Source organism: Cygnus olor, chromosome 3 (genome assembly GCF_009769625.2).
Source record: "Cygnus olor isolate bCygOlo1 chromosome 3, bCygOlo1.pri.v2, whole genome shotgun sequence".
Taxonomy (NCBI): domain Eukaryota; kingdom Metazoa; phylum Chordata; class Aves; order Anseriformes; family Anatidae; genus Cygnus; species Cygnus olor.
In genome coordinates, this window is record NC_049171.1 from 16,185,555 (window position 1) to 16,200,198 (window position 14,644).

Sequence of the window (14,644 nt, forward strand, 5' to 3'; positions counted from 1 at the left end):
CTGTTCCTGAGATTCCTGAGGTAAAAAAGGCGCTTTCTGAAGTAAAAAGTCAGTTCCCGGGGAAAATAAATAAATGAAAAGCCGTTCCTTAGGTTAAAAATGCCGTTCCTGAGGTAGAAAGTCCGTTCCTGAGGAAAATAAATAAATAAAAAGCCGTTCCTGAGGTAAAAAGTCAGTTCCCGAGGAAAATAAATAAATAAAAAGCTGTTCTTGAGTTAAAAAAAGGCCGTTCCTGAGGTAAAAAGTCCGTTCCCGCGGTAAATAAATAAATAAAAAGTCGTTCTTGAGATAAAGTCTGTTCCTGAGGTAAATAAATAAATAAATAAATAAATAAATAAAAAGGCCGTTCCCGAGGAAAATAAATAAATAAAAAGCCGTTCCTGAGCTAAATAAGTAAATAAAAAGCCGTTCTTGAGGTTTAAAGGGCCGTTCCTGAGGTAAATAAATAAATAAAAAGGCCGTTCCTGAGGTAAAAAGCGCCTTTCCCCCGCGCTGCCCCCCGGCGGCTCGACCCCATCGCCCCCCTCGGGGCCAGGTTTCCCTCCTCCCTCCCGCCCTGCTCCCCCCGCGACTTTTCGCACTAAAACCCCTTTTTCAGGAAAAGTCCTTAAAGACGGAACAATTCGCCACTGCCCCGCTACGGTGGACCCCAAGGACGCCGCAGCCCTCGAGCTGGGCGCAGGGGTGGAGGGAAGGGGCGGCTGAGGACGGAGTTAATGCTGCTGAAGCCTCGGGGTGACAGCGGGGCGGCCCTACGAGTACACGGGTACGTCCAGCGGGGGCACACCAACATAAATCGGCAAATCTTGAGTTCCTCCTTGAGAAATAAGGGTGGGAGGCTGCCTGTTGAAGTAACAAGCTGAATCAAACCCCATGCAGCAGCCATGCTATCTATCACATGTCAAGATGCTTCAGATAACTACTGTAATTTAAAAGCGTGTATACTAATAAGAGGTCTCTCTTCTAGGTCAAAATCTCTTCCCTATTTGTACAGGACATACTCCAATGCAAAATTACAGAAGGACAATTCAAGCAGCCAACCGAGGGAAATACGAAACTAAAGGGAACAAACTTTCACTAAGGGTCTAATTCTGGAAGTTGCTTAATATCCTCGGACTGGATTACAACTAGCGTTCTAGAAACAAAATGCTTTGTTTGGATCGGCAAACATTGCCACTAGGATGGCAAAAGATAAATATTGCTATCTGGGTAGGATCTCGCTCTACAAAGTGAAATGAACTGACTTGAATTGTTCTTCATGACATGCAATAAAAGCTATTCTGTATTTTTAAACCATTTTAAAATCTAGTTCTAGATTACACAGAAGATGTAATTTCTTACCTGCTTGCACTTATGAAAAAGCGCTATCATCAATTAAGATGTCAGGAAATCACATTTTTCCAAACAAGTAAAACTTGCTTTGTTTCCAACATAAATTACACAACCAGCTCAGAATTAGAAGTATTGGAAAGGGCTGCTAACTTTCTCAACTGTTATTTGTCCATAATGCTCTCTGTTCTTAGAGCTCGGGGATGTGCACGCGCGATCACCGCTTTTTGGCACACATACACACTTTTCATTAACACTAAAATACTGTCCTACCCTGTAGCTCTCAGTGACCCAGATGCAGTGTGCCTTGAAGTTCAGTCACCTGCTTACATTGCACCCCAATTGCTGAAATCTTAGTAATATGCCGTGCTTGGCATTTCTACTTAACTAAAGTTTGCTGAGGCTTTATTCCAAACAAATCAAAGCTGGTGCCTCTGCAAAAGAGTCTGCTTTTCTTAACAGCCTGATTCACGGATGAAAATTTAGTTATCGACATGGCAATCACTTCCACATTCAGGAGACAATGATACAAACACCGGATTGTGACACCACTGACTAATCTGCCGGTCACAATCTAGACTCTGTAACACCACTGGTAGGTGTATTTCTGTGATGTCACTAACCCAATTGCATCATCACTGGATAAAATCAGGCAAGAAGCACAAAGGGATTGAGGAGGGCTTTGGTTTGGGCACGAAGCCATCCCAACCTGATGTGGCAGCACTCTGGCAGGACTTCCCTTGCCTTGTGCTGACTGGCGTTCGCTCCAACTGCTTCCCTCACTCAGCCCTTTCACCTCCGTGTCTCTGCTCTCCTCCACCTCTTATGCCCTCCCCTTTACCTTTTCCTCTTCCTCAGTCCTGCCTTCAGTGCTCTCCTTCCCTTCCTCATGCATTCATTTCCTGTTAAGTGAATTCCCACTCAAAACACATGAAGAACCCCACAGAACCCACACACCATTTGCAACCATCTGGCTGAGCGCTGTCTCAGCGTGCTCATCCGTTTCCCTATTGTCTTTTGACATCACTCTCAAGAGAAATCGGGAATTATTCTGGACAAGGATCACCCACTGTTATGACTTACCTAACAAATAAGTCTCTTTAAGTTCGTACGTGATAATTATCATCTTCGTGCACCGGCCATTCATTCACACCTGTGTAACAAACAAGTTGCATCAAATTTGTAACAGTATTTTTGATTTCGCAAAACACAGCAGGCAGTCAAGACAAGATGCTTTCTACTTCATCCAAACCCCTGAGACGTTGGAGCCAAGCTGCAGATCTGGCTGTAAGGAGCACCAAATATTCTATACTTCACTGCACAGCCCACCAGGCAAGCTCTTCTTTTCTGCGTTAGGCCATATGGTCACCGACGATACAGCTGGAAAAGTAAGCCCACAGCTAACCACTGACCCCCGCAGAATTAACCCGAAGTAGTCAAAGGGATGAAAAGAAAGAGAAAAGCCCAGGCAGAAGTTCGTGAACTCACTAGGAAGTGAGGTCAAGCAGGCACAAAGGAAAGGAAGAGGCAAACAAGCGGCCATGGAAAAGGAAGGTGGAAATGCCTTGTAGGAAAAAGATGGGGAAAAAGGAGTAAAGAAATAAATGAAAGCTCAATGCATGAAATACAGAAGAGGAAAGTGTTGGCTTTTCAGTCATATCCCTATATGCAATCTTTCCAGCATACCTTAAAAATCTGATTTTCCCTTTAATTCTGTATTTAGCCTTAAAAATAACATAGAAACTGTTCGCAGAAAGCAGACTGTTCAGGGCCAGGAGATGCAGCTCCACTCTGACATGCCTACCACATAAATGAACCAAATTTGCAGAAGCCTACATATAAAAAGAAGTCAACCTGAAGTCTAGAATTTTAGACTTTAGAATTTAGAATTTAGAAAAGTCTTTAGACTTTTTAGAATTTTAGACTTTAGACTTTAATCGACAATAAAACCTTTGGCTAGCCAGTCTTACTGAACGTTTCTCATCCCTATAAAGCACTTCCTTTGGATTTAACTCCTTTGTACATACACCCTACTATACGGGGTGAGAGCGATGTAGCAAGAGGACAGCGTGTGCAGCTCTTTGCCTGCATACTGTTGTCTGCCTAATCCGCTTTGCTCCACAGCACAGTCAGCACTCAGCTGCCCAGCCAGGAGCTACGAACACCACGCAGCTCAGAGACGAGCCTCCCTTCAGTCAACAAAATGTTTTGTCACGGTCTTGTGCCGAAGTAGCACACCTCACTGCGCTGATGAGCGTCCCTCGCAGCCTAACAGAGCAGGTTGCCCGCGGCTGGGAGAGGGCCGGTCACCAGCGCTGCCTCCAGGGACCATGCTCCGAGTCCTGCTGAGAAGCACAGGAACCAGCCCGGGCGCAGGCTTCGTGGAGCTTGCCTCTTCACCGGGAACTCGCTCACCACCTCGGCAGCCTCACACGCCAGCCTCGGCTGCTGTGGCACTGCAATATAGTTTTGGATGAGCAAAGCCACTGCTAGGACAACAAGGAGGTCTTGGATCAGATACAGAATGCTTCTCCAGTACAGAGCAGCCACGTGAGACTGTCAGAGGAGTTGGCTTGTATTTTCTTTTAAAACCGCCTGGGTTACTGCCAGATGCAGGCTGTAGATGCTGGCGAGTGGGGAGGAGCGTTCTGGCTCTCAGAACACCGCCACTAGCAGTTGTACAAGGGCAGCTATAACCTCACGTGAGGACACCAGCATTCGTCATCCCGTGTTCTGCCAGTCCTTACTCAGTCTCTCGTTCAGCGCATGCAGCGCTGAGGAAAGCTTTCATCTCTGCCAGTTCCCACATCTTGGCATTCCCTTCGTGCTCTCCCTCGTGTAATCTGGCCAGGAGCAAAGGAGCTTCACACGCAAGGAGCAATGAGACCAATGACTGCGGAGGAGATGCTGGAAAGCGAGCATTGTGCTTTTAGTGTGGACAAAGCACCGAGGCACTCTACTTTGGCCAACCTGCATGCTATCATGCTCAGCCAGGAAATCTATGACCATATGTACTGGGAAACCCATTTTGTTTTGGATCAAAATCTTGAACAAAGCTATCCTGAGTCTTCTGTGCCTCTGAAGCAGCATAAAACTTACTCAACCTGACACAGGGAAGGGATGGATTAGCCACGGTGCAGACAGCTATCCAGGGACTTTACATTTTTAAGACTTTCCCAGAAGGCTTGTGGGTCCCAGCCCTTTTGCTCCCAGCTGGCCCTGCAAAAACATCCTCTTGACAGCTTTCCATAAACACCCTAAAATGACTTTTCAGGACCATCAGCAAATCTTGGTCATCCACAAAGGGAGAAAAGCCAGCATTAAGCATTCAGGAGAAGACACTTCTGAGCTTCCCAGGAAGTTAATAGAAGTGAGTTTTCACTGCGTTGCCTGCAACGCTGCACGAAGCTTTCCCAAATCTCCTTAACACCATTGTTTCAGGGGACGTCCAAATAATAGCCTAGGAAAGACGTAATTACAGTGAGGCCCATACAACACGCTATTGACAATATATTGAACTAGCATTGCTTACAGGCATGTAACCTTGCTGATTCTCATTTCTCTTGTTAAATCAGGCTCAGAGCCCTTGCTCAATGCAAGTGGTTAAGGAGAAAGCCAAACATCTCTCCTTCGTGCCTGGAAAACTATAAAAAATTTGAAAAGAAAAAGGTATGTGGCAGACTAAGTTGATATTGAGAATGCAAACACACCGAGGCAGTGAAAAGACAGTAAAATTCCAATTCTGTTGGAGACTAACTTCCAAAGAAAATTAGACGCCTGTCATATTTCTCCAAGGAATCAATAGAAAGGTTGCATTACTGAAGAAAATTCATAAAGTAAGGTTACATTTGTACTCTTGATAGAAAAAACAGCATGTTAAAGTATAATACGCAAACTGGGAAAAAAATAAATTCACTTTAGAAGGCACATCAAGGTCTCAGAATAACTGATACGCTATTGTCTAAGTTAGTAATTATTCAGCTATTCAAAATCTTCTCAATACATATTTAAAATTTCAATCTAAAAAAGCACTTCGTTTTAACCTTGCTTGGAGACTTGAATTTCCCCCGGAAGAAGTACAAAAAGGCCCGTGTCAGAAAGCTGAGCTTTCCTTGGCCGTTTTCAGCAAACAGTTACCGAAAGGAGCTGCAAGGTGGAAGCAGATACAAGAGGTGGTGGGAACTGCTGGGCTGCGGCAGACACCCTGCCCCTCAGCCATCTGCTCAACCAGCACAGCTCCACCTCGGGCTCATATTAACTGGACTCCAAGCAGTTGTCCCCGGAGAGCTCGGCTACACTCCACTGAAGATAAGGCACTCTCGTGGCTCGTCAGCTTCTTAAACATCACTACTCGAGCGTAAGTGCCGATTGATTAAACTGGATTGAACTACCATTAAGTATTTCAGAGGCACACCCTTTTCTTTTAAATCTGCCTCTTCACCTATATGTCCAGAAGGCACATGGCTGTTGATGATTAATTGCAAGCTTTATTCCAGTTTATTAAAGTACACCTTTAATTTATTCTAACATCCAAGGGAGCTTTGTTACATTTGTAACAATGTAACAATGAGTACGGTATTTTTAATTTACGAAGCTGAGATTTTACTACTACAGTAGTTTTAAAAGAAAGGTGTACCTATACTTAAGAAGCGCACAAGTCTTTCAAATGAAGACTTCTGAATTAAATTAAGCCTTTATGTATTTAAAGTGTCTTTTAAATAGGTAATTCAGAACTTTAGCAAATACTATAGTATAACGAAGGGGATACTTTCAGGAGTTTGAGGAAACACTGTTAATACACGTTGCTAATGCTTTCACATTTCCGTCAATTTTTAACTGACGCAAATACTTACCCAGAACAAGAACAAAGGATAATTTTTCTAAATATTTACAAACTTCAGTAATTCGCTCAGGTGAGGTTAGGTATAATAAATAACAGCTAATTTTAAAATAAAAACATGAGATCTGATTCAAATTGGTACATTCTGACTCCATTAGTGTAATTATCAGTTCAAGAGACGTCCAAAGTCTTGAGGTAGCTAGCACAACATGGCAATACACACTGAACTCTATCACTTAGGAAATATTTAACACAAACAACAAGTAACAACTCAGCCGGTACTCTTTCCCCCACCAAACACGGGTTAGCTTTGTGTTGCTAAGAGCATACTTTCTCATCTGCATGTCACAGTCACTTTATGGGACCACCGCTCTAAATCCGATCTACAAGAACTGCCTAAGATGTCTAAAAAAGTAAAAACTTTCACCTAAATGGTATCTTTTCTGTCACCTCAAATCAGGACACCATGTTCTACTCTACTGAGCCAGTGAAGCTTTCGTGGCTTGCCAGCATTTCCAAATAACTCTTACAACTTACTTTTAATAGCCTGCCCGCCCTCCCTTCCACACATTCCTGTCTGCTCTACCTGTGCTTGAAATACTGCTTTATTGCTTTGCTTCAGGTGGGCAGGGCAGCACGTCTCCTCTCCTATCATTCATTCATTCACCTGCTCCCAATTTTTAGACAACAGTTTCACAGATTGAACTGCAACAAATCTGAAACCCTTCCATCACACTTAGGCTACTCACTGAGCTGATTACCTTCTCGGATTACATCTCACTGAAGCCCAAGCCTTGCTCAGGAAGGAAGCTATTACTAAAATAAAATAAAATTTTAAAAAAGTCTGCAGACAGCATTTTTCTTGTCCACAATACCGCCCGGGAACAGCTGGTGATTTTGTGATCGATCAAGTGTATTTGGCAACTTCTGTACTTTGTGCTGACAGACGGAGTTACGGAATTTTGTTTCGTTCAACTGAAGGCAGCATTATTCAGCTGTGTATCTACTCAACATATCTCTGTTCAACATACGTATGTGTTATGGTGTCTTTAATGTACTCGTAGCACCCAACTTCATTTACACATTGTCTGGGATGGTTGGAAAACACAGTGCATAAATAAGATTGAGCATGAGAAACGGGTAGAATGGCTGAGGCGCAAGCTGCTGCTTTATAAAGTGATCAGAAGAAATGAAGTGCGGCTCAAAAGAGAGTAGCATTGCAAAAGAAGAATGACGGGAGGACCTGGCAGCTATTGCTGTACAAGAAAAAGGATGGGGAGTTCCAGGCATAAAAACAGCTGCAAAAGCTGTGAAGCCTGGAGTGGAACACGGACCCAAAAGGCGTTAGCTTGAATGAGAGGCTCAGGCACAGCAAGAGACTGGGAGATACTCAGGATGCAAAGAAATGTTGAAAGCAGTGCCAGAATCGCTGCAGAACAGACCATTTAGGAACAAAGACTAAACAACTCACTGCAGTGAAAACATCAACCACCTGCTCCTTTTATTTGTTAACATGCTATTTCAAAACAAAGTAAACATTACTTCCTAGAAATATATTTGCTGTCATACAAGTCGGTAAAAAAAAAAAGAGTAGCATTTTAATTGCAAAATCTTACAATGCAATTAGATGCCAATGTGCTGTCCAGTACACTTGAAGTATGTAAAATTATGTGGAAAAAATGGCAATTTCATAGCTTCCTGTTGGCTCTGTTGCAAAGCGAGGAAATAAATCTTGGTAAACAGTTCCCTTGGTAACTCTCCCAATTGGAAACCAGTGACTGACTTAAATTACGGATGAAGTGACACTACAGCTGCAGTGCAGTGGCAGAGCTCAGCACTACGACCTCAACAGGTTTCTACGCAGGAAACAGGAACATTTGGTAGTGTAGATGTGATACCCCGGTTCGGGATCAAACCAATTCACACAGCTTTAATACTCTTATATTTAGGTCTCTTTACTTCCTTAAGCCTGTGTTGTATTTTGGCTTTTTAGAGAGTTTTTTATGAAAAAGTTTGTGTTCTATCACACACACCTCTTCATGGATATAAGAGGGCTGTATCCTCAGAAGAAAGGAGAATAGCCTTAGCACAAAATGGTAACTCTGGGGAAAGTCCACTTCTTTGTAGTGAGCCAGATGACCACACAATCTGAAAAGAAAGAAAGGAAATATATCAAATTCTACTTAGAGGAAAATTCCAACATCTTATCAACTGCCTAAGTCACAATTCTTGTCTACAATGTCAGTTCTGTCCAGAAGAAACTTAGAGGACTGGCCCAAGATATGTCAGAGATGGTACAGAAGCATTAAGAAGTAAAAACATGCATAGCTTCTTGCCCTGTGAATTAGGATCATCCTGCACCAGATGAGAAATGCGTTTTTTGCCTTTCAGCATGACGTTGAACCAGTGCTCTTTTTACCAGCATTCAGCACACGTAGCAAAGTGTGAACTGGGCTACCTCAACCTAGTTTTAAAACTGCCAAGACCATCCAGTGCAGAAACCCCAGACTCTTTTTTTCTCTTCCCATTTGCACCGATCTCTAACGTCCCCTCTCCTCTTGCTGCCACTATGCCATGCAATGGTAACCCATCCAGTTCTTGTCCTCTGCCTTTGTGTGCAAAACATGGAATACCTGCCTAAAAACACGAGAGGAAAGCTAAGCTCACGTCACTGGAGTAATATAGGAAGCACTGGAGCATACGTTGGCCGTGTTGACAAAAAGTAATTAGTGCTATAGCAGCCTTCTGCTTAATTATTTTGTAGCCGTTGTGGCAACAATTTTAAGGGAAATGAGGAGCTTCACTGCTGAAGTGTGTAATGAAAACAGCAGACTGGACTTGCTAGTAAGAAGCACCAAACACACCCAACCAAAGATGACGGAGGACGCACAGCGTAGATAGTTCAATTGCATCACTATTGCTTGGTTCAGCAATTTAGGCTGGAAAAATAACCTGTTAAGCCCAGATTTGCTTTTATTAAGAACAGAGAGTTTAAAGTAGCATAAAATCCAGCTGCTTCAATTAAAAAAAACCAACACTTTACATTCACACGAGGATTCAGGTGCTATTCGCTGTATAAATCCTATGCAGCCTCCGGTTTACTACGTGTTGCCCTGGGACGTGGAGAAGCAGAGTTTAAATTTCCCCTCTGTCTGATTCAGAGCAGCGGTCTTAAATATTCACCAGAACAAGGACTGGAACCTGTCTGTCCCAATTTTTATGGGCAAGTGTGCTAATTACTAGACTATAGAGTCATTTGCTCGCTCCCTCTGGCCCAAAAAATATTTACATTTTACCTCAAACTGGAGGAACAGATAGACCCGTCCTGGAGTACCATGAAAGTCACACTTCGGGGAACAAAGTCTTTGTTTAAATCCTCCTGAAGCTTGGCAGATTGGAAATCTGAAACCAGGTCTCTCTCACCGTGGGTCCCATGGTCTGCCCAACAGATTCTGTCCTCATGCTGCCCAAAAGCTGCCAGCGACCTCTTACAAAAACTGGTTTTAAACTTTTCATTTCAGCGGTGTCAGAAGGAACCAGCTGGCTCCACAACCCCACCCAAAGCTTTGCTAAGTTCAAGCGTCACTTATAAGCGGTGTCGGTTGAACCAAATCTGCATTTTTTGGCTAATATAAATTTAAACATTTTGTGACACCCTCATCTTAACCCCAAGTTTCAGCACTTAGAATTCTTGAGGGCAATTCAGTTGTCAGAGCTCAGTTTCTAATGGGGGTGGAAGGGAATGATGCTGTATGTTCTTAGGCAAAATGTGCCTGAGAATCCATCAATACTGTAAAGCACCTGCTCCACTAACTGGAGTTACACTTTTCACAAGAGTCCCTAAAGACAACAGACAAGCACACACACACACTTTTGCTCCATTTTGTGCTCTTTCTGTGCTATTTACACTAAGAGCATCTCTAAAGAGCTAAAAAATTTCCAAGGGATTTTAAATTTAGATGTAGTCAGGGAAAAGCCTATCTATCTCAACGCTTCTCACACGTAATACTTTCTCATATATCATCTCAAAATAGTCATATACCCAATTAATTTAGAATTCAGCTTAAAAAAATAAAGCTCTAAAATATAAGAAAATGAAAAGAACATTTTACCAATCAGTTTACCGCTCTCAGCTTTGCCCATGCTGGAATCGCACTTTAGTCCTACAACTAAAGCATTCCAGCAGTCCCAGTTAGACCATGCTGATTTTTAGAGAATTCGTATCTTTGTTTTTCGTTCTCTTATACATACACACACTTGTATAGGATAAAACCCCATATCTGAGGGAGTAGATGTTATTTTCCAAAGTTAACTAAGTGTCAGGTGTATAATTAACTACTTGCATTGCAAATGATATAATGGGAAATTTAACCGGTAAGAATTTAAATTCAAATCTTGCTTTATGAAGGCTATGACAGTTTGCCATTAACATTTTAATACATTACATATGAAAATGCAGGCTTAAAAACAGACTTTGCATGAAAAGATTATTCACGCAAACATACACCGAAATATCCACTCATTCCGTGTGTATATAAGACTTACGCAAATTTGTGGTAAAAAGGATTATTACCTCTCCTCCCTTGAAAAAAAAAAAATGGCCCCCCAAAAAAGCTTCTTATTCATACAAAAGAATGAATCCATACAACCAAAGCTCTTGTAATATAACACTGTGTTTACATTATTCCAACCCATTTCTGTCACGGTGGATATGTGAAAGGCAATGTGAAAAGGAAAATAAAGATAAGCAAATAAATCCGCTAAAAGAAAAGACGGCATACAGGTAAAAGCCAGTTATTTTCAAGGGGAATATTTAATGTTTTAAAAATCAGGAATGTATCGCTAAGATTTTGTAGGGCCTATTGCTCTCTTTAGCATGACATTTAGAAGTGTATATCAGATAAAGATTTAAGATGTTCAACACACATTCAACAACACACAAATGAAAACTCATTTCACATTAATGTACCCAACCTCCTTTCCAAAAAAAAAAAACACACACAAAAACCCACATTGCACACATGAGAAATTCAGGAGAATCCATCTGCAAAGTTCTTTTTTCTTCTTCCCCAGTGATATCCACCATACATTGGTCTTCTGGATTAGGATTTCACGGTATGACCAATGGCAGAACCAAAACCTGGCACACAACCCAGAAGCCTTATCCACAACACCAAGGGAGCTCAGGAGAAACATTATTTTAGATATTTCCTGCTCCCTGGAGTAATGCTATGAACTCCTGCACTCTCTTGGCAGGTCTTCTGCTCTCTGTCACTGGCCTGCCCTGGCTCTCTGCTTGTACCCACCAAGTAGAGTCGTATCCCCCCCCCCCCTCAGTTTTTGCAGAATTTTACACAAGTGGAAGGTATTAAAGGACGAGTGAGAAGCGTGACACAAACCAGGCAGACAGTGAAATATTCATATAACCTTGCACAAGGCTGGCTAAACTGGGCTATAATTCTTACTCTTTAGGTCCTTTAAAGTAAATGACTATACTAACAAATAGCATCATTGTTCTGATATACCCTTAGTTGAACAAATAAATAAATAAATTTCCTTTAATTTGTGAAATCAGGATTTGGGGACAGTTCTCTAGTAAAGATGGACATTAAACATTTTTAATAATAAGCACAAGACGTTTCCTTTTCCCAGATTTCTTACTTTACTTTTCCAATCTGCTTGCAAAAACAGCTTAGAGGAAGTAGTGATCGAGTCCTCTTCATTCCCAGTCATTTTATTTTTAGGTATATTTTGAAGGCATTAACTAGCTATTTATTTGAACTCTGAGTGCTAATTTTAACATTAAGTTTTTATTAAGACCACCAAAAAAAAAAAGGCAAGAGAGTGATTTAGAAAAGCTATTTTCCATGCTTTTTGGGGCTCAGAGGAGAGAGGAATGGAAGCTTTTCCATTCTCTTAAGAGCGGTGGTGCAATAGTTTCTAAAATACTACAAAGACGGAAGCGTGGTGAATATTTCTATCTTGCTGCTACTCTTGCCATGTGACTGTGCTTGTTGATTTTGTCTCATCTCCTCTCTTCTCAAAAGCTCACTTTGATCACTCTTCATATTACAATGTCTACTCCCAATCCAAGACTAACCCTTCCGCACACACCCCTTTCTACAAATGATTTTAAATATATGTGAAGACATAGTTGCATACACACCCCATATTTGTCATTTGGAAAGAAAAAAATATAGATATATGTATATACACACATGGTACTTTACTGTCAGGAGATTTTTCCAAAAGGTATTTAAGGAAAATTTGAATACTTACTTTTCAGGACATAGTCTAATTGTGCACAGCCAATAGTCAGGGTTGATGGTTGTAAGTACACCGTTTTTTTCTTGCAAAATTCCCTTCAGGCTATGCCCATGAAAACAAGTTCCATCTGTGTTTTCTTCAGACCAACTTAACTGAAAACTTGAAGGATTTGGCCTTTCAGCAGGTTGCACTGCACCAGACAGCTTGCCAAACTGATTTTGCAAGTTCACAACCATCTCTGTACAAATAGAAACAAACAAGGGGAAAAAAAAAAAAGCAAAAGTAGTAAGTGTTGGAGTACCCTTTAGAGGTGATTTAAAAAGGAATAAAATAGGGGTATTTGTACCTTTTTTTTTTAATTTTATTTTAAACCTCTACAAGGAATACTGAGAAAGCTTAGGGCTCTATTGTTCTTTCCTCCATTGCATTTAAAATTCAACTCTGCCATATGCTTTAGAAAAAGGTTTTGAAAGACGATTCGAAATGTCGTGTTCTTCATACCTAATGATAACAGTAAGAGGGTCTTCCAAAAGCACTCCCCAGGTAAAGCCAGTAAAATCCATTTGATACTGCTAATACTATTACTCTTACAGAACACATATGCCAGGATGCCTTTCACTGTATTTACCTGGTCATATGCTATCACTTGGACTGGATAAGATTTATTGAATAGCTTCTTGTGTACCAGAATTAAGGAAACCTGGCTTCATACACATATGGATTTAAGGTTACACTTTTCATAGTGTAGATTTCAACTGGAAATAAAATAAATAATAATAAAAAAGACACACCACCTTTCTCCACTACTTGTGAAATACTCAGAAAAAATCTAATATATGGTGGAAGAAAAAAAAAATCACATCAAAATGTTTCTTCCTCTTAGTGAGAGCATTTTATGGGGTCTCTCTCTTCTCCCTACCTACCGCTTTCAGAAGCCCACAGGAACAACTTTGAAATTTCTAAACCCCGTCAAATGCACGTGAGAATGACAAACTTTCATACTTTACTGAGGCTGATGGACAGAGGAAAAGATGTTTTGATGATAGATCGGCACACATAACATGACCAAATAACCCTTTGTTTCCCTAGGATAACAAGCCAGCTAAAAAACACTGTTGTTGGAACTCCAGGTTCTTTTTATGATCTGTATCTGAGTAAACTCATTCGTAAATTGGAAAAAGGCAGGAAAGATATCCTAAAGTGATCCAAGGAATGGGAGGCTTATCTTGCAAGACAAAAGAAAAGCTTTACTAAAATCAACCACCACCACCATCCACTACCAACCCCTCCCCCAAAAAAAAGAAAAAAGAAAGAAGAAAAACAGTAAATAAAAGAAAAAAAGAAAAAAAATGAACATTTTTGAAACCTATACCTGACATACAAGTATATGCTAAATGCCAGAAGGGTAAAAAACTGCTACAGGTAAAGGAAACTTTCAGAACAAGAAACATGCAATCTGTCCAGAAATAACCAGCCAAAAGTACAAAATGTTTAACACCAGCAGAAGGACAGTTCTAGAGCACTCTCTGCATAGGTATTCATCATCTCTGCTATTTAACATTGTTTTACGATGAATCTTGCCCAGTCAAAATGACACTATGGGAGAGTCTGCCTGCAGTAGTCGGTGGTAAAGCTCAGTAATCCATGTAGCTCAAAGAGAAGCAGAACCAGATGGGGAATCCAGAGTGGCACAGAAATAATAAACAATGAATATTTTTTCACTTTTTCTTACAAACACGGGAAGTACAGGGCATCTGAGGAAACCATCAACTTGGAATAAAGCTAAACATGTTTTTCCACAGAAGGTGACTCAACTGCAGGATCACCCCTACAGAATTTTGAAGCGTGAAAACATGAATAAAAACCAAATGCATTCTTGCACAGGAAGTCCAACACAAGCTATTCAAACCAAACAGGGCTATACAACGTGCTTACAAGTCCCTGAACCAGTCACTTCATGAGACTGGAAGAGCATATAAAGGGAAAAAACATCACTTGGCACACTTAACGTCTCTCTCCAAATACCTGCTGCTTACTACTATTAAATGTAGAATGAGGAACTTCATGTTTTATGTAATTGAATAAAATTCTGGTTCTCCTAACCAATGACTGTGGTTTTTGTTGCTTTTCTTTCGTTTGTCTGTTTTTAATGGAAAAGTAAATCACAATAAATTCTCAGAGGTACTTCTACAACTACTAAAATAAAAT

General features: G+C 41.0%; 1 protein-coding gene across 3 annotated transcripts in view; it reads right to left on the reverse strand.

Moving 5' to 3' along the window:
* Positions 1-7,640: 7,640 nt before the first annotated feature.
* Positions 7,641-14,644, reverse strand: part of TAF1B (TATA-box binding protein associated factor, RNA polymerase I subunit B) — a 50,104-nt gene continuing 43,100 nt past the window's right edge. For all 3 annotated transcript variants that reach the window (XM_040552376.1, XM_040552374.1, XM_040552375.1), the window contains 2 exons: positions 12,449-12,674; positions 7,641-8,317 (listed from right to left, as the gene is read on the reverse strand). In XM_040552376.1, coding sequence (XP_040408310.1) covers positions 8,125-8,317; positions 12,449-12,674 — 419 coding nt within the window. In that variant the 3' untranslated portion in view covers positions 7,641-8,124. The remainder of the gene's footprint in view (positions 8,318-12,448; positions 12,675-14,644) is intronic.